This window comes from Oncorhynchus keta, unplaced genomic scaffold (genome assembly GCF_023373465.1).
Source record: "Oncorhynchus keta strain PuntledgeMale-10-30-2019 unplaced genomic scaffold, Oket_V2 Un_contig_17349_pilon_pilon, whole genome shotgun sequence".
NCBI lineage: Eukaryota > Metazoa > Chordata > Actinopteri > Salmoniformes > Salmonidae > Oncorhynchus > Oncorhynchus keta.
Window position 1 is genome coordinate 27075 of NW_026280401.1, and position 23112 is coordinate 50186.

A 23112-nucleotide genomic window follows, 5' to 3' on the forward strand; every position below is an offset into this window, starting at 1 on the left:
TTCCAGAACACAAAGAAACAGGGCTACGTTCCAGAACACAAAGAAACAGGGCTACGTTCCAGAACACAAAGAAACAGGGCTACGTTCCAGAACACAAAGAAACAGGGCTACGTTCCAGAACACAAAGAAACAGGGCTACGTTCCAGAACCACAAAGAAACAGGGCTACGTTCCAGAACACAAAGAAACAGGGCTACGTTCCAGAACACAAAGAAACAGGGCTACGTTCCAGAACACAAAGAAACAGGGCTACGTTCCAGAACACAAAGAAACAGGGCTACGTTCCAGAACACAAAGAAACAGGGCTACGTTCCAGAACACAAAGAAACAGGGCTACGTTCCAGAACACAAAGAAACAGGGCTACGTTCCAGAACACAAAGAAACAGGGCTACGTTCCAGAACACAAAGAAACAGGGCTACGTTCCAGAACACAAAGAAACAGGGCTACGTTCCAGACCACAAAGAAACAGGGCTACGTTCCAGAACACAAAGAAACAGGGCTACGTTCCAGAACACAAAGAAACAGGGCTACGTTCCAGAACACAAAGAAACAGGGCTACGTTCCAGAACACAAAGAAACAAGGCTACGTTCCAGAACACAAAGAAACAGGGCTACGTTCCAGAACACAAAGAAACAGGTCTACGTTCCAGAACACAAAGAAACAGGGCTACGTTCCAGGACACAAAGAAAAAGCAGAACCTTACACTTGGTATAGAACAAATACCTGCCAGCTATTTTAACTGTTTGGCATGTATCCTTGGTAAATGTTCATAATGTCTATTACCGTCTTTCAGTCTAAACTGTAATGTTATTTTAGTTGTGTGTACCCCGGGTAGACTAGCTGCTGTTATGGAGTCAGGGGATCCAATCAGGTAGACTAGCTTTTGTTATGGACTCTCGGGATCCAAGTGAAATCAAATTAATAACATATTGGACTGCGTATGTTTAAATTCAACATGAATTCTCTGATTTAACTCTTTGACCACAGACAGTAAATGTGTTGTCATTGTTAATGGTTCTTCAATGTTCAGAAATATTGACTGTTCTGTTATCTCTTATTGTAGCTGAGTGAGCTGTGACTTACACTTACACTCTAAAGGGGAACACTGCTTCTAAAATGAGTCTCTCTGGGGAGAGAGAGGAGGGGACCACTGCCTCTAAAATGAGTCTATATGAGGAGAGAGAGGAGGAGACCACTGCCTCTAAAATGAGTCTCTCTGGGGAGAGAGAGGAGGGGACCACTGCCTCTAAAATGAGTCTCTGGGGGAGAGAGGAGGAGACCACTGCCTCTAAAATGAGTCTCTGGGGAGAGAGAGGAGGGGACCACTGCCTCTAAAATGAGTCTATATGAGGAGAGAGAGGAGGAGACCACTGCCTCTAAAATGAGTCTCTCTGGGGAGAGAGAGGAGGGGAACACTGCCTCTAAAATGAGTCTCTCTGGGGAGAGAGAGGAGGGGACCACTGCCTCTAAAATGAGTCTATATGAGGAGAGAGAGGAGGAGACCACTGCCTCTAAAATGAGTCTCTCTGGGGGAGAGAGGAGGGGAACACTGACTCTAAAATGAGTCTATATGAGGAGAGAGAGGAGGAGACCACTGCCTCTAAAATGAGTCTCTCTCGGGAGAGAGAGGAGGAGACCACTGCCTCTAAAATGAGTCTCTCTGGGGAGAGAGAGAGGGACTGGGGAGGAGGGGAACACTGCCTCTAAAATGACCCAAGACACCAGTTCGAAGAGGTAAGAGATTAAATGTAAAATATACAGTTCTCTTAAAGATATAAGTGTTGTTGAAAGGAAGTAGATGAGGTATTGATTTGATTTTGATGAGGTGACCTGTCTCCCTGTTTTGTTCAGTGTCCAGAAGCCCAGAGCAGAGTCACCTACAACCAGCCTGCTATCAATGAGGAGTGATCAGCCACCTGCATTCAGCCAGGAACCATTACCAGATGACAATAAGGAAGTGGAGAGTTTGGACAGTGAGGATGCATTAAAGATCACACACAACCTTCTGGACAGAAGAAGTAAGACTGTGTTTCATATAATATTACAAAGAATGGTACAAAGGCCCTTATAAAACACACACACAAACTTATGAGTCCCAACTCTCATTGTTTTCCTTCAGGTCAAACTCTGCTGACAGTCCAACAAGAGATTAAGGCTAAACTGAAACACAAGTATCAACACATATCTGAAGGAATTGGACACCATGGAAACCAAAGTCTGTTCAAAGACATCTACACAGAGCTCTACATCACAGAGGGTGGAAGTGGAGGGCTCAATAATGAACATGAGGTTAGACAGATGGAGATGGCATCCAAGAAACAAACCACACAAGAGACACCAATCAAATGCAACGACATCTTCAAGCCGTTACCTGGACAAGACAAACCAATCAGAACTGTGCTGACAAAAGGAATCGCTGGTGTTGGAAAAACAGTCTCTGTGCAGAAGGTCATCCTTGACTGGGCAGAGGGAAAAGCAAATCAGGACGTTCATTTCATGTTTCCTCTTCCATTCCGTGATCTGAACCTGAAAAAGGACCAATACAGTCTGATGCAACATATTTCCCACTACTTGTCAGAGCTGAAAGAGATTGACAGCATTGAAGATGGTGAAACCAAAACTGTTTTCATTTTTGATGGTCTGGATGAGTGTCGACTTCCTCTAGACTTCAAAAACAATGAGAAGTGCTGTGATGTCACGAAGCCAACCTCAGTGGACGTGCTGCTGACAAACCTCATCAAGGGGAATCTGCTTCCCTCTGCTCTCCTCTGGATAACCTCACGGCCTGCAGCAGCCAATCAGATCCCTCCTGAGTGTGTTGACCAGGTGACAGAGGTACGAGGGTTCAATGATCCACAGAAGGAGGAATACCTAAGGAAGAAAATCAAAGATCAGAATCTGGCCAATGAAATCATCAAACACATGAAGACGTCAAGGAGCCTCCACATCATGTGCCACATACCAGTCTTCTGTTGGATATCAGCCACTGTCCTTGAGATGATGCTGAAAGAGGCAGAGAAGGATGAAGTCCCCAAAACTCTGACCCAGATGTACTCACATTTCATTCTCATCCAAATCATTGCGAAGAACAGGAAGTACAACAAAGCCACAGAGACAAACCCCAAGGAACTGTCTCAGTCAGACAAAGAGATGATCCTGAAACTGGCTAAACTTGCTTTCCAACAGCTGCAGAAGGGCAACCTGATCTTCTATGAGGAGGACCTGAGAGAGTGTGGCCTTGATGTCACAGAGGCATCAGAGTACTCAGCATTGTGTACAGAGATCTTTAAAGAAGAATCTGGGCTGTACCAAGACAAGGTCTACAGCTTTCTGCATCTGAGCATTCAGGAGTTTCTAGCAGCAGTCCATGCTTTAGAATCTTGTCTGGACAAGAAGGAAAATGTTTTCTCCCCCACTAGTGATGATGAAGAGAAGGAGTCAATCCAGTTGTCTGACTTACACAGGAGAGCAGTGGACCAGGCCTTGAAGAGTGAGAATGGACACCTGGACCTGTTCCTCCGCTTCCTTCTGGGTCTCTCACTGGAGTCCAATCAGAATCTGTTACGAGGCCTTCTGACACAGACAGGAAGGACAACACAGACCAATGAGGAAACAGTTGAGAGAACAGTCAGGTACCTTTCAGACAAGATCAAGGAGGAATCCTCACCAGAAAGGATCATCAACTTGTTCCACTGTTTGAATGAACTTGGTGCCAACTCTCTAGTTGAAGACATGCAGAACTCCCTGCATTCAGGAACTCTTTCAGAAACAAGACTAAAACCTGACCAATGTTCAGCCCTGGCCTACCTGTTACTGATGTCAGAGGAGGTGCTGGAGAAGTTTAAACTGAAGAGATACAACACATCGGAGAAAGGTTATCAGAGGTTAATGCCGGTAGTGAAAACCTGCAAGAGAGCACTGTAAGTTCTGTTATTGAGTTGATGTATACAGTATCATTATAATGAAGGATTTGTATATCTAACAGATTATCTCCTCTCTCCAGACTGGATGGCTGTAAACTCACATATAAATCCTGTGAGACTCTGGCCTCAATTCACCAGACACCAAACTGCCCTCTGAGAGAACTCGACCTCAGCTACAATGACCTGGGAGACAGAGGAGTGAAGCTGCTCTGTGTTGGACTAACCAGTCCACTCTGCAACATACAGACACTAGTGTGAGATAAATATCTTCAGTATCCCCTGTTTCTTTATTGTTTATTTATTCGTAGTAGCCTAGTGGTTAGAGCGTTGGACTAGTAACCGGAAGGTTGCGAGTTCAAACCCCCGAGCTGACAATGTACAAATCTGTCGTTCTGCCCCTGAACAGGCAGTTAACCCACTGTTCCCAGGCCGTCATTGAAAATAAGAATATGTTCTTAACTGACTTGCCTGGTTAAATAAAGGTAAAAAAAAAAAAATATGAAAATTACATATACATAAAATGTGATAAATATATAAAATAAATGTTTACGACTCTCTTGGTGTGGCTGGCAGGATGGAACAACATCAGTCTAACACATAGAACAGTGAACCTGCTAGTCCGGCATATTTATTCAAAATAATAGAATCACAAAGGTTCTCAAACTGTAACTGAAAACTAAAGGCTCTAATGATCTGAACCTAAGAGTAAGACTTGAATGAAAACTAGCTCGGCTGCTACCCAGCTTCACTTGCAGTCCGGCTAGTTTTCCTGTGGAGACCACAATGTCCAGCCAGGAGCTCTCCCTTGCTGATCTAAAGCAACACCTTAAATGTCCCGAATAGCGTTGCTGCATAACGAGGCTAAGTGGTCTCAGGAGTGGATATAGCCCTGCAGCCTAGCTTGCGGCAGCCTACAATGCTGGTTGTGGGGTGTTGCTGACGCTCAAAACAGTGGCTTTCTCCCGGCCACATTCCCGGAGGCACCACACAAAGGTTAAATATCTTGATTGAGTTGGTATGTTTTTAACATGAGTTATTCCTCAGCATTGTTCAAGGCTCATTTCTGATTGGCTAGAAGGGCATTCTAGAATGCACATTCAAATCAGATAACGGGACAGTTGGAAAAGATATGATGACGCGATAAGCGCCTATACATGCAGAGAGGACATGCAACAAAGTTACAGAAAGCAAAACCGAAATTGGATACATTGTGAACACAGGTCCAGCGAAGTCAATTGGATACATTGTGAACACAGGTCCAGCGAAGTCAATTGGATACATTGTGAACACAGGACTAGCGAAGTCAATTGGATACATTGTGAACACAGGTCCAGCGAAGTCAATTGGATACATTGTGAACACAGGACTAGCGAAGTCAATTGGATACATTGTGAACACAGGACTAGCGAAGTCAATTGGATACATTGTGAACACAGGTCCAGCGAAGTCAATTGGATACATTGTGAACACAGGTCCAGCGAAGTCAATTGGATACATTGTGAACACAGGACTAGCGAAGTCAATTGGATACATTGTGAACACAGGACTAGCGAAGTCAATTGGATACATTGTGAACACAGGTCCAGCGAAGTCAATTGGATACATTGTGAACACAGGACTAGCGAAGTCAATTGGATACATTGTGAACACAGGACTAGCGAAGTCAATTGGATACATTGTGAACACAGGTCCAGCGAAGTCAATTGGATACATTGTGAACACAGGTCCAGCGAAGTCAATTGGATACATTGTGAACACAGGACTAGCGAAGTCAATTGGATACATTGTGAACACAGGACTAGCGAAGTCAATTGGATACATTGTGAACACAGGTCCAGCGAAGTCAATTGGATACATTGTGAACACAGGACTAGCGAAGTCAATTGGATACATTGTGAACACAGGACTAGCGAAGTCAATTGGATACATTGTGAACACAGGTCCAGCAAGTCAATTGGATACATTGTGAACACAGGACTAGCGAAGTCAATTGGATACATTGTGAACACAGGTCTAGCGAAGTCAATTGGATACATTGTGAACACAGGACTAGCGAAGTCAATTGGATACATTGTGAACACAGGTCCAGCGAAGTCAATTGGATACATTGTGAACACAGGACTAGCGAAGTCAATTAGACTGATTGATTGACACATTGTTTTCAGATAATTGTTTTGAACACAGGATTTGAAGATAGACTGATTGATTGATTTGTTTTCAGATAATTGTTTTCTTCAGAGCATTTGATAACTTGAACATGAATTTCTCATGTCCCTACTGTTGCAGACATGACACTTTTGAGGGAGCATGCAATTGGCATGGTGACTACAAGAATGTCACACCAGATACTGACTGGGTTTCTGATCACACCAGATACTGACTGGTTTTCTGATCACACCAGATACTGACTGGTTTTCTGATCCACACCAGATACTGACTGGTTTTCTGAATTATATCTGTATTCCCAGTCATGTGAAATTCATAGATTAGGGCCTAATGAATTAATTTCAATTAGTTGATTTCCTAATGAACTGTACCTTTGAAGTGGTTGCATGTTGAGTTTATATTTTTTGGTTCAATGTAATTTGCTGTCATTCTGCCTGCAGACTGTCCAGACTGTGTTAGAAACAGTGTATCACTATATCTCCTCTCTCCAGACTAGCCGGCTGTAACCTCACATATGAATCCTGTGAGACTCTGGCCTCAGCTCTGCAGACACCAAACTCCCCCCTGAGAGAACTGGACCTCAGCTACAATGACCTGGGAGACAGAGGAGTGGAGCTGCTCTGTGATGGACTAACCAGTCCACTCTGCAACATACAGACACTAGTGTGAGTTAAATATCTTCAGTATGAGTTATGTGTGGATGTGGATGTTTTAAACATGTGTTAATCATGTTCTCTACTCCCATCTAGTCTGGGTCAGTGTGGTCTGACAGAGGGTTGCTGTTCAGATCTGGCCTCAGTCCTGAGTTCACCCAACTCACAACTGAAACAACTGGAGCTGAGAGACAATGACCTCCAGCAGCTGTTTCACAGGTCGGTACAGGAGTTACACTGCTGTCTGCTGGAGCTGTTTCAGTCAGGATCCAGACTCCAGATAAACTACACACACTGGGGTAAGTACAGCTGTTTCAGTCAGGTTGGTACTGAGCTGAGTTACACTGCTGTCTGCTGGACTGGAGGATCAGGACTGTAAACACACACTGGGGTAAGTACAGCTGCTTCAGTCAGGTGGGTACTGAGCTTAGTGAAATAAATACTCTGAAAATCTAATATTTCATCACAATGTTTGTGTCATGGACAAATGGATGGGTGTCCTACAAGATGATTGACACCAGCACACCAACCTAGACATCTGTTGTGTCTCTCTGTAGGCTGTCTGGCTGTCTGGTCACAGAGGAGGGCTGTACTGCTCTGTCTTCAGCTCTGAGGTCAAACCCCTCCCACCTGAAAGAGCTGGACCTGAGCTACAATCACCCAGGAGACTCTGCAGGGGGACTGCTTTCAGCTGCTCTGGTGGATCCCACATATAAACTGATGAAGCTGAAGTAAGTCAGAATAGATTTCCTAATAGTGTGAGCAGCAGTTGTGTCATACAGGTGCAATACCAATGATGTGAGCCCTTTGGAATTACCTGGATTTCTGCATCAGTTGGTCATAAAAGTCACAACAACAGACAAACACAGTTTAAACTAATAACAAACTATTGTATTTGTATTGTCTATATTGAATACAGAATTTAACCATTCACAGTGTAGATAGGAAAAAGTACGTGATCCCCTAGGCTAATGACTTCTCCAAAAGCTAATTGGAGTCAGGAGTCAGCTAACCTGGAGTCCAATCAATGAGACGAGATTGGAGATGTTGGTTAGAGCTACGTTGCCCTATAAAAAAAAAAACTCACAAAATTTGAGTTTGCTATTCACAAGAAGCATTGAACAAAATAGATCTCAGAAGACCTAAGATCCCACCTGATGTGGTAGAGAGAGTGAGAGGGGAGCCACGATATACACCCCAGAAGGGCCACATCGTGACAATGGCGTGTTCCATGAAAACGTAGAATTGTTTGTGTGTTATTAGTATAAGCAGACTGTGTTTGTCTATTGTTGTTTAAATTTGATTACCAATTCATGCAGAATTCCAGGTAATTCCAAAGGGTTCACATACTTTTTCTTGCCACTGTATGTAGTGGAGTAGGTTCAGTAACATGAGGACATGATGGTAGAATTAAGGGGAAGTTTACTCCGCAGGCTCCAACACAGCACATCATCACCACATGAATACTCTTCCATCATCTCTGATATCATCTCTGTTCTGTATGCATGAATATGTCTCTTGAACTGTACTCTGCATCTCTGATATCCTGTTGGTAATTGTACTCTGTTCTGTATGCAGTAGGTAGGATAGAATACCTGTATGTCTCTAGTAATGAACTGTACTCTGTTCTGTATGCAGTAGGTAGGTAGAATACCTGGTAGTAATGAACTGGGATAGTTCTGCACCAGAACACAACAATATGGTTTAAATGTTAACTGCTTTATTAGGTCTTTGTCAGTCAACAACCTGTTTCTCCTAGTAAGTGTGGATCATGGCGGAGACCTGTGCAGGCTGAAATCAGGGCTGTATGTCTCTAGTAAAATGTACTCTGTTCTCTTCAAACCTAATTAACTGCATATTCAGAACTATAGTAACTAATCAATATTTGGTCTTGTTAATTAACTGTATATTCAGAACTATAGTAACTAATCAATACTTGTTCTTGTTAATTAACTGTATATTCAGAACTATGGTAACTAATCAATACTTCTTCTTGTTAATTAACTGTATATTCAGAACTATAGGAACTAATCAATACTTGTTCTTGTTAATTAACTGTATATTCAGAACTATAGTAACTAATCAATACTTCTTCTTGTTAATTAACTGTATATTCAGAACTATAGTAACTAATCAATACTTGTTCTTGTTAATTAACTGTATATTCAGAACTATAGTAACTAATCAATACTTGTTCTTGTTAATTAACTGTATATTCAGAACTATAGTAACTAATCAATACTTCTTCTTGTTAATTAACTGTATATTCAGAACTATAGTAACTAATCAATACTTGTTCTTGTTAATTAACTGTATATTCAGAACTATAGTAACTAATCAATACTTGTTCTTGTTAATTAACTGTATATTCAGAACTATAGTAACTAATCAATACTTGCACTGTAACATTTTATATGAAGATGTGGTTTGATTAAACTCTCCTTTTTGTCTACAGATGCCTGTCATCTCACCCTGGACCCAAATACAGTAAACCCACACCTGATACTGTCTGAGGGGAACAGGAAGGTGACATGGGTGTTGGAGAAGCAACATTATGAAGACCATCCAGACAGATTTGATTGTCTTTTCCAAGTTCTCTGCAGAGAAGGCTTATCTGGAGGTCGTTATTACTGGGAGGTGGAGATGGACGGTGACCAGATTTACATCGGTGTGATGTACAAAGGAATGAAGAGGAAGGGAGATGAGGATGACAGTTGGATTGGACTCAATAGGAAGTCCTGGTGTTTATTCTGCTCTGATAGCGGTTATGACTTTTACCATCCTGGAGTCAGTGTCAGAAGATCCATCTCTGATCCTGTTCCTAACAGAGTTGGAGTGTATCTGGACTGGTCAGCTGGTACTTTGTCCTTCTATAGTGTGTCCTCCTCTGGTACACTGACACACCTTTACACAGAACACACCAGATTCACTGAACCCCTCTATCCTGGGTTTGGGTTTGAGGTTTCCTCCTCCTCAGTCACTCTGTGCCAGATAGACGATCGACACAATCAAAGGTGAGTCATCGATCTAGGTAACAATCATTCTAGGTAACATAATAACAAAATTCTCATCAATCATCCTACCAGGAATCAAGGTAAGATGCAGATTCAGACACATTGATTTGACAATGGTTTAATATTCCAACAGGGGCAGGCAATAGACAGGTCGAGGCAGGCAGGGGTCAGTAAACCAGAGGTGGGGCAAAGGTACAGGTCGGCAGGCAGGCTCAGGGTCAGGGGCAGCTAGAGTGGTCAGGCATGCTGGCTAAGAGCCAGGACAGGCAAGGGTCAAAACCAGAAGGGCGAGAAAAGAGAGGCTGGGAAAAGCAGGAGCTGAGAGCAAAACCGCGGCTGACTTGACAAACAAGACGAACTGGCAACGGACAAACAGAGAACACAGGTATAAATACACAGGGGTTAATAGGGAAGATGGGCGACACTTGGAGGGGGGTTGAGCAAATCACAAGGACAGGTGAAACAGATCATGGTGTGACAGTACCTCCCCTCTAGGGGCGCATACCTGGTTGACCGTGGTGCCAGCGTTGAAAATCTGCGATGAGGCCTAGGTCCGGGATGTCCCTGGCAGGGACCCAGCACCTCTCCTCTGGGCCATAACCCTCCCAGTCAACCTGGTACTGCAACCCCCTGCCCCAAGGTCGAATCTTCAGGAGATGCCTCACTGTGTAAGCCGGTAGAGGGGTGGGCCTGGAAACACCAGAGACAAAGGTCTGTGAGACATTGGTTTGAGTCTGAACACATGAAAGGTGGAATGTATACAAAAGGTACAGGGCAACAGAAGAAGAACAGCAGAAGTGCTTATAATCTTCGTCTTGCGGGAGAGTTTGTGGGATTTCACCCGGAGTGGCAGATCCTGGATGGATAGCCATACCTTCTGCCCAAGACGATACCGGGGAGCCGGGGTCCGATGGTGATCCGCTTGTCGTCGATACCTGGAGGTGGTCTTGAGGAGGGCCGACCGGGCTCTCCTCCAGGTACGGCGACAGCGGCGGACAAACATCTGGGCAGAAGGTACGCTGATCTCTTCCTCCTGCTAGCGGAGACCACACAGCGCAGAGTAGTCTCAAGATCCTGTTTGGCTCGCTCCGACTGTCCATTGGACTAGGGGAGGAGGACAATCTGGCCTACGACCCAATGAGGGTGCAGAACGCCCTTCCAGAACTGGGATGCGAACTGAGGAACCTGGTCAGAGACCATGTCCACGGGAGGTCCATGGATCCGGAAGACGTGCTGCTCCATGAGCTGGGCCGTCTCCTTGGACCAGGATAGTTTTGGGAGAGGAATGAAGTCAACCATGGTCATGATAGCCGTGTTTCCCTCAGACGGTGGGGAGACCCATTATGAAATCCAGGGATATGTGGGACAAGGCACGGTGAGGGACAGGCAGTGGTTGCAGAAGACCAGCCGGAGCCGAGGAGTCTTATTCTGAGCACAGACCGTGCAGGTGGAGACAAGCACGGCGACATCTGGAACCATCGTAGGCCACCAAAACCGTTGTCGCATGAAGGCTAGGGTCCGATGGGATCCCGGGTGGCAGGCCCCCTCCAGGACCGCATTGCGGATAGCGTCAGCCACAAACATCTGGTTATCAGGGCTCCCCAGGGTTCGGCCGATGCGCATCCCGGACCTGTTTCCCTATACCCCAGATGAGTGCCGTCACCAGGCACGAGGTGGGAAGGATCGTCTCGGGCTCCGGGGTCGTAACCGTGGGTGGAAAGGGTTCTTGAGTGGAACGGGAGAAGATGAAGATGTCATCTTGGTAGAAATCGACGAACCGGTTCAACATGTCGCAGAGAACATCATTGACCAGAGCCTGGAACACAGCGTTGGTAAGGCCAAATGGCATGACCAGATACTCATAGTGACCGCTGGCCGTGTTGAAGGCGTTCTTCCACTCGTCCCCTTCCCATATCCGCACCAGCTGGTAGGTGTTCTGTAGATCCAGCTTGGAGAGCACGGTGACCCCCTGGAGCAGCTCGAAGGACGAGGAGATGAGTGGTAGCGGGTAGTGGTTCATCACTGTTATGTCGTTGAGACCCCCGGTAGTCGATGCACGAAGGACGTATGAATCCTGAAGCAAGAGAGTCCCAATGTAGCTCTCCATCGCCTTGGTCCCTGGTCCAGACAGAGTACAGGCATCCCCGGGGCGGAGTCGTGCTAGAGAGAAGGTCAATCCCGCAGTCATAAGGTCGGTGTGGCTGGAGCGAAGTGGCCCAGGCCTTGCTGAACACCTCCCAGAGGTCATTGTACTCCGCAGGAATGGAGGAGAGGTCCAGGGCACCTTCAGAGCCCTGAGGAAGACATCCCGGGGCAGGTTGTGCTGATTTCAGGTAATGGGCGTAGCAGAACGGGCTCCAGCCCATGATGGCACCAGCAGACCAGTTAATAAGGGGATTGTGTCGCTGGAGACAGGAGAATCCCAATACCTCTGGAATCAGGGAGGACTTGAGCTTCGCTGTGGTTGGTTGTGAGTGACTCGGCCTATAGAGCGCCCGTTCAGCGCTCTAACGTCCATCGGAATGGAGAGGTGCTGAGAGCGACTGAGTGGGGATGTCCAGCTCGGACGCCAGGGTAGCATCCAAAAAGCTCTCGGCGACCCGTCGGGTCGAGAAGCCTCAGGTTCTCTCAGCAACGAGACCATCGGGAGCTTACGGGACGACTCTGAAGCAAGGTGGGATCCCTGGGTTCGCGAGCGAAATTCAATTTCCTCCGTTGTTCCATAATCCCCCATCGATTCAGATGGTCAAAGTGAGGAGGCAATTGAGCTCCATAGGTAACGGGCTGTAAGCTCGTCCTTGACCTCCTTCGAGACATCGTGCAGAAACATATCAAACAGTGCCTCAGTGCCTCAGTGCCTCCAATGAGTCCTGCCAAAGTTGGATTAGTTTCCGGGGGGCCTCTCGCCCGGAGAACAGGGCATCAAAAAACCTTCCTCACGTCTCCCACGAACCCCTCCAGACTAGCGCATTTGGCCGGCTGTTGTTCCTACATGGCAGTATCCCAGGTGAGAGCTCTCCCGGACATCAGCGTGATAAGGTAGGCTATCTTAGAGTGATCCGAGTGGAAGGAGGAAGGCTGAAGTTCGAAGACGAGGGCACACTGAGCTAGGAATGCCCGACAGGTGCTCGGCTCTCCATTGAAATGTTCTGTAGGAGGTAAGCGGGGCTCCCGAGAAGGTGGAGTGACCGATCAGACGGCGCTGCTAGCAGCTGAGTTGCTGAGGCTGCCTCCCAGACAACCCGTGGAATTGCCCCAGCAGGTCATGGCATTCAGCCAACGTTTGGACCCCCCTCGGAGTACAATTCATTACTAGAGACATACAGGTATTCTATCCTACCTACTGCGACCTAGCAATTCCTCGTGCCTATCGATGATGGCTTACTGGGTGGAGATAGCGTTGTGCAACTGGCTGGGTCAGTCATGGCCAGGTCGTATTATCAGGAATCAGGGTAAGACCCAGATGCAGACACATTGAATTGACAATAGTTTAATATTCCAACAGGGGCAGGCGATAAACAGCTCAAAGCAGGCAGGGGTCAGTAAAACCAGAGGTGGGGCAACAGTACCAAACGTCAGGCAGGCTCAGGGTCAAGGTAGGCAGAGGTCAAAAATCCAGAGGTGGGGCAAAGGTACAGGTCGGCAGGCAGGCTCAGGGGCAGGCAGAGTGGTCAGGCAGGTGGTCTAAGAGTCAGGACCGGCAAGGGTCAAAACCAGAAGGGCGAGAAAAAGAGAGACTGGGAAAAGCAGGAGCTGAGAACAAAAACGCTGGTTAACTTGACAAACAAGTCGAACTGGCAACAGACAAACAGAGAACACAGGTATAAACACACAGGGGATAATGGGGAAGATGGGCGACACCTGGAGAGGTGTGGAGACAATCACAAGGACTGGAGAAACAGATCGTGCTTCTACACCTGCATTGCTTGCTGTTTGGGGGTTTTAGGCTGGGTTTCTGTACAGCACTTTGAGATATCAGCTGATGTACGAAGGGCTATATAAATACATTTGATTTGATTTGATTTGATCAGGGTGTGACACATCCGCCAGTTTCAATCCACCTCATTCACGGTGAAAGGTGTTTTGTCAGGGGACTCATCTGAAGTCGGAACTGTCGACGTGCTTCTGTTTGTAGCGCCAGAACCGGTTTGGCTACAAAACTCATCTGACCCCACAATGGAAAGGGTAGATTTTCATTTGAAGGTAGTGTTGTCACTAAACCCCCAAAAAGGGGTTAATCACTATGTGTAAAACATATTGCCAAAGCTTTCTTATATCTCCTACATGTAGGAAAGACACTTCAAAACCTTGTCTTATGATTTATTTATTTGACTGTCTTCTATGTATGTGTTCTTCAATGTGTTTCTATGGGCTTAGATTAGTAGTAGTTATATTAGTAGTAGTGGTGTGTTTTAATGTGTTCTGTTGGACCTACAGACAGTTAGATTAGTAGTAGTGGTGTGTTTTAATGGGTTCTGTTGGACCTAAAGACAGTTAGATTAGTAGTAGTGGTGTGTTTTAATGTGTTCTGTTGGACCTAAAGACAGTTAGATTAGTAGTAGAGGTGTGTTTTCATGGGTTCTGTTGGACCTACAGACAGTTAGACTAGTAGTGGTGTGTTTTAATGTGTTCTGTTGGACCTACAGACAGTTAGATTAGTAGTAGTGGTGTGTTTTAATGGGTTCTGTTGGACCTAAAGACAGTTAGATTAGTAGTAGAGGTGTGTTTTAATGGGTTCTGTTGGACCTAAAGACAGTTAGATTAGTAGTAGAGGTGTGTTTTAATGGGTTCTGTTGGACCTACAGACAGTTAGATTAGTAGTAGTGGTGTGTTTTAATGTGTTCTGTTGGACCTACAGACAGTTAGATTAGTAGTAGTAGTGGTGTGTTGGGTTCTGTTGGACCTACAGACAGTTAGATTAGTAGTAGTGTTGTGTTTTAATGTGTTCTGTTGGACCTACAGACAGTTAGATTAGTAGTAGAGGTGTGTTTTCATGTGTTCTGTTGGACCTATAGACAGTTAGACTGTATGTATGTATGCTATATCAAGCCTTTATAAGTTATATTTAGTTTAATCACTGTCCTCCTGCTTGTCCATCACCAGCGACCATGGTGGAGAGTGTTGGATCAAGCCTGGACCTGAGACATGTGAGTTAACTGATAATTGTTTTTCAAATCAAAATATGCTAAAAAAACATTCATTATAGTTTAGTCCCAGGCAAGGAACACAATCACGATCTATTTGGTCAAAACAAACTTAAAGGTAGAGTCAGCGATATGACGTAGATGCACAAAGTTAACAGCATAGTGGGTCAATTTCTACAACAACTAAGAACGTTGGAGAGCAAGGCTACACTTCTCTGGTGTTTTGGTCCCATGACTAACACTCTGAACGAGAGTGAAGAGAACCCGTGCACATGGGCAGATACTGTGTGAGAGAGAAGTCGGGCATCTTGCTCATTACAGTATCTGTGGTGCTGCTCGTACAACATCATTTAGCTGACTCTACCTTTAAGGTCTCATCCTAGAATCTACCAGAAATCAGACCCCAACATCTACAAAACATTATATATTATGATATTATATGAGTTATTTTAATTTTTATTACAAGTCTATTTAATAATTATTAATTCATTATTACATGAGATTGTCCATTTTAAATAACAACTACTTTTGACTTCAGGGATTCCTCAGAGCTGTAAGACTTGTGACCATGTTGAGGTAAGTCATAATGTCAATTCTTACTTTTACATACCTGCAGGAGTCAGGCACAGTCTCATAGCCAGGTGTGTACTGACCAACCATTCATACTGGGATATAGACAGTCCTGTGTTCTGCTTTAGTAATATAAACACAGTCTCAAAGCCAGGTGTGTACTGACCAACCATTCATACTGGGATATAGACAGTCCTGTGTTCTGCTTTAGTAATATAAACACAGTCTCATAGCCTTTAGTAATATAAACACAGTCTCAAAGGTGTGTGTAGTGACCAACCATTCATACTGGGATATAGACAGTCCTGTGTTCTGCTTTAGTAATATAAACACAGTCTCAAAGCCAGGTGTGTACTGACCAACCATTCATACTGGTATATAGACAGTCCTGTGTTCTGCTTTAGTAATATAAACACAGTCTCATAGCCAGGTGTGTACTGACCAACCATTCATACTGGTATATAGACAGTCCTGTGTTCTGCTTTAGTAATATAAACACAGTCTCAAAGCCAGGTGTGTAGTGACCAACCATTCATACTGGGATATAGACAGTCCTGTGTTCTGCTTTAGTAATATAAACACAGTCTCATAGCCAGGTGTGTACTGACCAACCATTCATACTGGTATATAGACAGTCCTGTGTTCTGCTTTAGTAATATAAACACAGTCTCAAAGCCAGGTGTGTACTGACCAACCATTCATACTGGGATATAGACAGTCCTGTGTTCTGCTTGTAGGCATGCAGGACTTTAGCTGTTGTCATATTTTGTCATTAGACAGTTTAATTGATAAATCACCAGCATTCCATGTAGCATTGAATAAAGATATTTGATGAGCTACTTTGTTAATGGGCCAGTTTCCCGGACACATTAAGTCTAGTCCTGGACCTTAAAGAACTTTCTATTGAAACTTCCATTGAGCATGCTTTTTAGTCCAGCACTAGACTCAATCTGTGTCCAGGAAACAGGCCCCATATGTATTACTGACATGCTTGTCCTTGTTCAGGACTCCACACACTGGCTTCAGATTGAACCCTTGACTTCCACTGTCCAGGGAGTGACAATGTTCAGGTAAAATAACTACTTCTAACATTTCATTCCACTTGCTAGTGTATTTCCCCATTACCTTTGGGAATAGTCTTCTAATCCGACCTCTCCATTTGACCATTGACCCTCTACCATATCTTGTTGTTGCCCTCAGACACAGGACACCCAAAGGGAGTTATGAGTGCACAGTGTCTGGGCTCCGCTGGCTGTGTGAGAGAGATGTCATTCTGAAGTATCACTTCAGGAACTGGGGACCCTACAGTCAACTTCTGAAAGACATGCAGTACACACAAGGTGGTCCATTGCTGGACATCACTATGGAGTTCGGTGAATTGGAGGAAGTTCATCTGCCACACTGTTTCTGTTTAGGTAAAACCATATAGATTTAGTGTTCAGAAAGACATTTCCATGTAACTGAGTTTCACTTAATGAATTAACTGTTAATGAATTAACTGTTCTGGGAGTTTGAGTTTACTGTGATCTGGTACTGCATATTCTTTGTGTTTTAGTTGGATGAATAATACAATATTTGTCTTTCTGTCTCTTTTTTATTGTGTTGTTCAGGGACCAACCCTTCCCTGAGGAATGAGATGAAGATTCTTCATGTAGAGGAACATGGAGTGTCTTTAGAGGAAGTGCGTGAGGTCACCAGATTCCATGCTAAGATTCTCCATCCCAAGTTCTCAGCTATCTCTGTTATACTGAGCTATATCCTTTCATGGAACGTAGATGTCCACTGTGAGCTGATGCTCTATCTGACAGTGAAAAGGGAAACATTAATTCCACGCCTGTACCTGTTCCCCAGTAACCCCGGCCAAATACAGGTGAGGTACCATTATTATAGAGATGACCTTAAACTGCACCCCTGGTGCAGTTTATGTTGACACTCATTACATGAAGATAAGTGTGTTGTTGTTTTTCTTTTTTTGTTTTCTGAATAATGTTTGAGTAAGACTATACATTGACTGGCTGGGTATTCCGTGCCTCGTTTCGCAGGCTGTGGAACAACAGGAAATAAAGTTTCAAGGATCTAAAAGGTTTCCCAACACAAGACCAGAGCGGTCCTTCAAACTGAAGAGTTCCTTCAGACTGAACATTCCCTGTTCTACCTCCATCAATCCACCGGTACAGTTTTAGTAGACTAAGAACGTGAATCTGACATTTAAGTCACATTTCTATGCATTGATCTCTCTCTCTCTCTCTCTCTCTCTCTCTCTCTCTCTCTCTCTCTCTCTCTCTCTCTCTCTCTCTCTCTCTCTCTCTCTCTCTCTCTCTCTCTCTCTCTCTCTCTCTCTCTCTCTCTCTCTCTCTCTCTCTCTCTCTCTCTCCCTCCCTCCAGAGGATTCATCTCATACATAGAGACACCACACCAAGCTTTTTCAGGGCGGTTGTGAAAATGACAGGGATTGACATTGCGATGGAATTATTTGGTGATGATGAGACGACAGCGTGGAAAGAAATAGTACCAACAGGTAGGAGGAGCCTATGTCAATCATAACTTTGTACTTTAGTACCAGATGCTGTTTAGAGTGATATAAGCTAATTTTGTTTATCTTTCAGATGAATGCGTCACTGACCCCCGATCAACAAGTAAGTAACCATGAGAGTTACAGAGCATTCGGAAAGTATTCAGACCCCTTGACTTTTGCCACTTTTTCTTATGTTACAGTCTTGTTCTAAAATGGATTCAATTGTTTTCTTTCCTCATCAATCTACACACAATACCCCATAATGACATCACAATACCCCATAATGACATCACAATACCCCATAATGACATCACAATACCCCATAATGACATCAACATACCCCAGAATGACAAAGCAAAAACAGATATCACATTTACATAAGTATTCAGAACCTTTACTCAGCACAGAGTTTCTCCCATTCTTCTCTGCATATCCTTTCAAGCTCTGTCAGGTTGGATGGGGAGTGTTGCTGCACAGCTATTTTAAGGTCTCTCCAGAGATGTTAGATCGGGTTCAAGTCCGGGCCTCTCATGGACATTCAGAGACTTGTCCCCAAGTCACTCCTGTATTTTCCTGACTGTGTGCTTAGGGATGTTGTCCTGTTGGAAGGTGAACCTTCACCTCTGTCTGAGGTCCTGAGCGCTCTGGAGTAGGTTTTCATCAAGGAGATCTCTGTTCTTTACTCCGTTCATCGTTCCCTTGATCCTAACTTGTCCCCCAGTCGCTGTCACTGAAAACATCCCCACAGTATGATGCTGCCACCTCCATGCTTCACTGTAGGGATGGTGACAGGTTTCTTCCAGATGTGAAGCTTGGCATTCAGGCCAAAGAGTTCAATCTGAGTTTCATCATACCCAGAGAATCTTGTTCCTGGTCTGAGAGTCTTATCATGCCTTTTGTCAATCTCCAAGCAGGCTGTCATGTGTCTTTTACTGAGGAGTGGCTTCCGTCTGGCGACTCTGACATAAAGGCCTGATTGGTGGAGTGCTGCAGAGATGGTTGTCCTTATGGAAGGCTCTCTCATCTCCACAGAGGAACTCTGGAGCTCTGTCAGAGTGACCATTGGGTTCTTGATCACCTTCTTGACCAAGGCCCTTCTGTCCAGACTGCTCAGTTTGGCCGGGCGGGCCAGCTCTTGGAAGAGTCTTGTTGGTTTCAAACTTCTTCCATTTAAGAATGATGGCTACCACTGTGTTCTTGGGGATCTTCAATGCTGCAGATTTTTTTTAGTACCCTTCCAGATCTGGGCCTCGAGATGTTCTTTTTTTCAGAGCTCTACGGACAAATTCCTTCGACCTCATGGCTTAGTTTTTACTCTGACATGCACTGTCAACTGTGGGACTTTATATAGAAAGGTGTGTGCATTCCAATCAATTGAATTTACCACGGGTTCATTCCAATTAAGTTGTAGAAACATCTCAAGGGTGATCAATGGAAACAAGATCCATCAGCTCGATTTCGAGTATCTTTTAGTAAATGTGTAAAAATTAGCAAAAGCCTGTTTTTGCTTTGTCATGATGGGATGTTGTGTATAGATTGATTTTAGAAAAAGGCTGTAACGTAACAAAATGTGGAACAAGTCCTATTTTCCGAATGCAATGTACAAACCAATGACTTGAGGGCCAGTCAACAGGGTTTACTGTAGGACCTGGACTAGTCCAGATTATAAAATATTGTCATCAAGAACAATGCGATCTCCTCCAGGACTTGATGTAGATCAGCCTGGTTCTCAATGACCCAATGACATCTCCTCCAGGACTTGATGTGGATTAGCCTGATTCTGAATACCCCAATGACATCTCCTCCAGGACTTGATGTAGATTAGCCTGGTTCTGAAGGACCCAATGACATCTCCTCCAGGACTTGATGTAGATTAGCCTGGTTCTGAATGCCCCAGTCTGTTTTTTATGTCTGTGAAACCGTCCCTAAATGTGAATATGTGGTATGTTCAGGTTGTTGTTTTCTCAATACTTTTATTTTAGGAGTCTGCTTCTAAATGACTGAAATGTAAATGTACAAATGTAATTATTCTGTATCCTGACTCTCTTAGGTGCTGTGTTGGGGGCAGGAGGTCCGGCTGAGATCAGTCTGACTGGTTCAACAAAACTGCAGCTGCGTTCTGTACGGACAGAGTTTGTGAAACGAGTGTCAAGACCCGTCCTGAATGAACTGCTGGACGGACTCCTGCAACACACAGTCATCAACCAGGAGGAAATGGAGTCAGTGAAGGTGATCGCTGAGAGGGCAGAGAAGGCACGTGACATCATCGACATGGTGTTGAGAAAAGGAACTGAGTCGTGTTTCAGGATGATCAACATTCTTCGGGAGATTGACCCCTATCTTTGGTCAATGCTTCAGATTAACAGTGTTGGGGTACCAACCTAATGGTAGAATGGATAGTAACAGTGTTGGGGTATCAACTTAATGGTAGAATGGATAGTAACAGTGTTGGGGTACCAACCTAATGGTAGAATGGATAGTAACAGTGTTGGGGTACCAACCTAATGGTAGAATGGATAGTAACAGTGTTGGGGTACCAACCGAATGGTAGAATGGATAGTAACAGTGTTGGGGTACCAACCTAATGGTAGAATGGATAGTAACAGTGTTGGGGTACCAACCTAATGGTAGAATGGATAGTAACAGTGTTGGGGTACCAACCTAATGGATAGTAACAGTGTTGGGGTACCAACCTAATGGATAGTAACAGTGTTGGGGTACCAACCTAATGGTAGAATGGATAGTAACAGTGTTGGGGTATCAACCTAATGGTAGAATGGATAGTAACAGTGTTGGGGTATCAACCTAATGGTAGAATGGATAGTATCAGTGTTGGGGTACCAACCTAATGGTAGAATGGATAGTAACAGTGTTGGGGTACCAACCTAATGGTAGAATGGATAGTAACAGTGTTGGGGTACCAACCTAATGGTAGAATGGATAGTAACAGTGTTGGGGTACCAACCTAATGGTAGAATGGATAGTAACAGTGTTGGGGTACCAACCTAATGGATAGTAACAGTGTTGGGGTACCAACCTAATGGTAGAATGGATAGTAACAGTGTTGGGGTACCAACCGAATGGTAGAATGGATAGTAACAGTGTTGGGGTACCAACCTAATGGTAGAATGGATAGTAACAGTGTTGGGGTACCAACCTAATGGTAGAATGGATAGTAACAGTGTTGGGGTATCAACCTAATGGTAGAATGGATAGTAACAGTGTTGGGGTATCAACCTAATGGTAGAATGGATAGTAACAGTGTTGGGGTATCAACCTAATGGTAGAATGGATAGTATCAGTGTTGGGGTACCAACCTAATGGTAGAATGGATAGTAACAGTGTTGGGGTATCAACCTAATGGTAGAATGGATAGTAACAGTGTTGGGGTATCAACCTAATGGTAGAATGGATAGTAACAGTGTTGGGGTATCAACCTAATGGTAGAATGGATAGTAACAGTGTTGGGGTACCAACCTAATGGTAGAATGGATAGTAACAGTGTTGGGGTACCAACCTAATGGTAGAATGGATAGTAACAGTGTTGGGGTATCAACCTAATGGATAGTAACAGTGTTGGGGTACCAACCTAATAGATAGTAACAGTGTTGCGGTACCAACTAGTGATGTGTGGGTTTCATCTGCAGTCCCCACGGTTAAATCTGTGTGTTTAGGGTCATGAAATACTGTGTGGATGAAGGGCGGGTGTCTGGTAGGCGGGTTGAATGAAGTGAAAACAATACCTTAATGAAAATCCATAAATGTATCATTCTAGTGCAATTTATATTATTATATTATTATTATTATTATATATTATTTACATTGAGGTTTTTCTTACATTGTTTTAAGCTATCTGGCATTAGTAAGTCGGTCTGAGATATAATACCTAACTGTATGTGCACCAAATGCTTCTGGGAATGCTAAACAATATAATATGTTCAGATGGGGTTGAATAAATAAAACAATCCTGTACCTTTAAAACAAACCACTCCTCCTTCTCTGACCACAGTTCATGTTCTATATTAGCTGGTGGGGGCGCTTTTCACTTCATCACATATATTTGGGTGGTTGGGTTGATAGTAGTAGAGGACCACCATGGCCAACCAATAGAGGACTACCATGGCCAACCAATAGAGGACTATCGTGGCCAACCAATAGAGGACCACAATGGCCAACCAATAGAGGACTACCGTGGCCAACCAATAGAGGACCACGATAGCCAACCAATAGAGGACTACCATGGCCAACCAATAGAACACTACCATGGCCAACCAATAGAGGACCACCATGGCCAACAAATAGAACACTACCATGGCCAACCAATAGAGGACTACCATGGCCAACCAATAGAGGACCACCATGGCCAACCAATAGATGACCACCATGGCCAACCAATAGAGGACTACCATGGCCAACCAATAGAGGAACACCATGGCCAACCAATAGAGGAACACCATGGCCAACCAATAGAGGACCACCATGGCCAACCAATAGAGGACCACCGTGGCCAACCAATAGAGGACCACCATGGAAACAAGTCATTGACTTTGACTATTTATCCTCTGTCATTATGGGATACATCTGTTGCCTGGTGAAACATGTGGATGTATTTTAAATAGTCAAATAAAATAAAATCTAACTATAGTGATCAGACTGCATTGTCGTACCCAGTTACCACACACACACACACACACACACACACACACACACACACACACACACACACACACACACACACACACACACACACACACACACACACACACACACACACACACACACACACACACACACACACACACACACACACACACACACACACACACACGTTTTGATCTTCTAGCCTCGTGGTGACCGAACATCGATTTCCATTCAAAATCCTATCTTTTCTAACCCTTACCTTAACCTCAACCCATTTTAATTAACATTTTTAAATTAACCTTTATTTAACTGGGTCAGGTCAGTTAAGAACAGTGGGTTAACTGCTTTTTTTAAGGGGCAGAACGACAGATTTGAACCATTTACCCATAACCACAATTGTAAACCTAACTCTGAACTTATCCTCTTACCCTAATTGTGAACTTAACTCTGAACCTAACCTCTTATCCTAAACTTAACTCTAAAC

General features: G+C 44.3%; 2 protein-coding genes and 1 long non-coding RNA gene across 28 annotated transcripts; 2 read left to right on the top strand and 1 right to left on the bottom strand.

Moving 5' to 3' along the window:
• Window positions 1-1857: 1857 nt before the first annotated feature.
• On the top strand, window positions 1858-17035 carry LOC127919661 (protein NLRC3-like). Its single transcript, XM_052503408.1, has 12 exons — window positions 1858-2020; window positions 2122-3922; window positions 4006-4179; window positions 6583-6756; window positions 7302-7475; window positions 8508-8560; window positions 9200-9758; window positions 14862-14905; window positions 15441-15478; window positions 16478-16542; window positions 16673-16845; window positions 17028-17035. Exons 1-12 carry the CDS (start codon window positions 1900-1902, stop codon window positions 17033-17035), a joined length of 3384 nt encoding a protein of 1127 aa, XP_052359368.1. The 5' UTR covers window positions 1858-1899.
• LOC127919659 (NACHT, LRR and PYD domains-containing protein 1 homolog) lies at window positions 16858-20372 on the top strand. The gene is made up of 6 exons (XM_052503405.1): window positions 16858-16887; window positions 17083-17342; window positions 17515-17643; window positions 17858-17990; window positions 18079-18108; window positions 20038-20372. The coding sequence occupies exons 2-6, from the start codon at window positions 17109-17111 to the stop codon at window positions 20370-20372; spliced, it is 861 nt and encodes a 286-aa protein (XP_052359365.1). The 5' UTR covers window positions 16858-16887; window positions 17083-17108.
• Window positions 20292-21775, bottom strand: LOC127919660 (uncharacterized). 26 transcript variants are annotated; one of them, XR_008103703.1, is made up of 5 exons: window positions 21425-21537; window positions 21265-21304; window positions 21105-21144; window positions 20833-21024; window positions 20495-20680 (listed from the first exon to the last, which is right to left on the bottom strand). It is a non-coding gene; the product is annotated as an uncharacterized LOC127919660 (long non-coding RNA). The 26 variants fall into 26 exon arrangements; XR_008103713.1 differs by having other exon boundaries at window positions 21065-21144; XR_008103716.1 differs by having other exon boundaries at window positions 20833-20992; window positions 21025-21144.
• Window positions 21776-23112: the final 1337 nt, after the last annotated feature.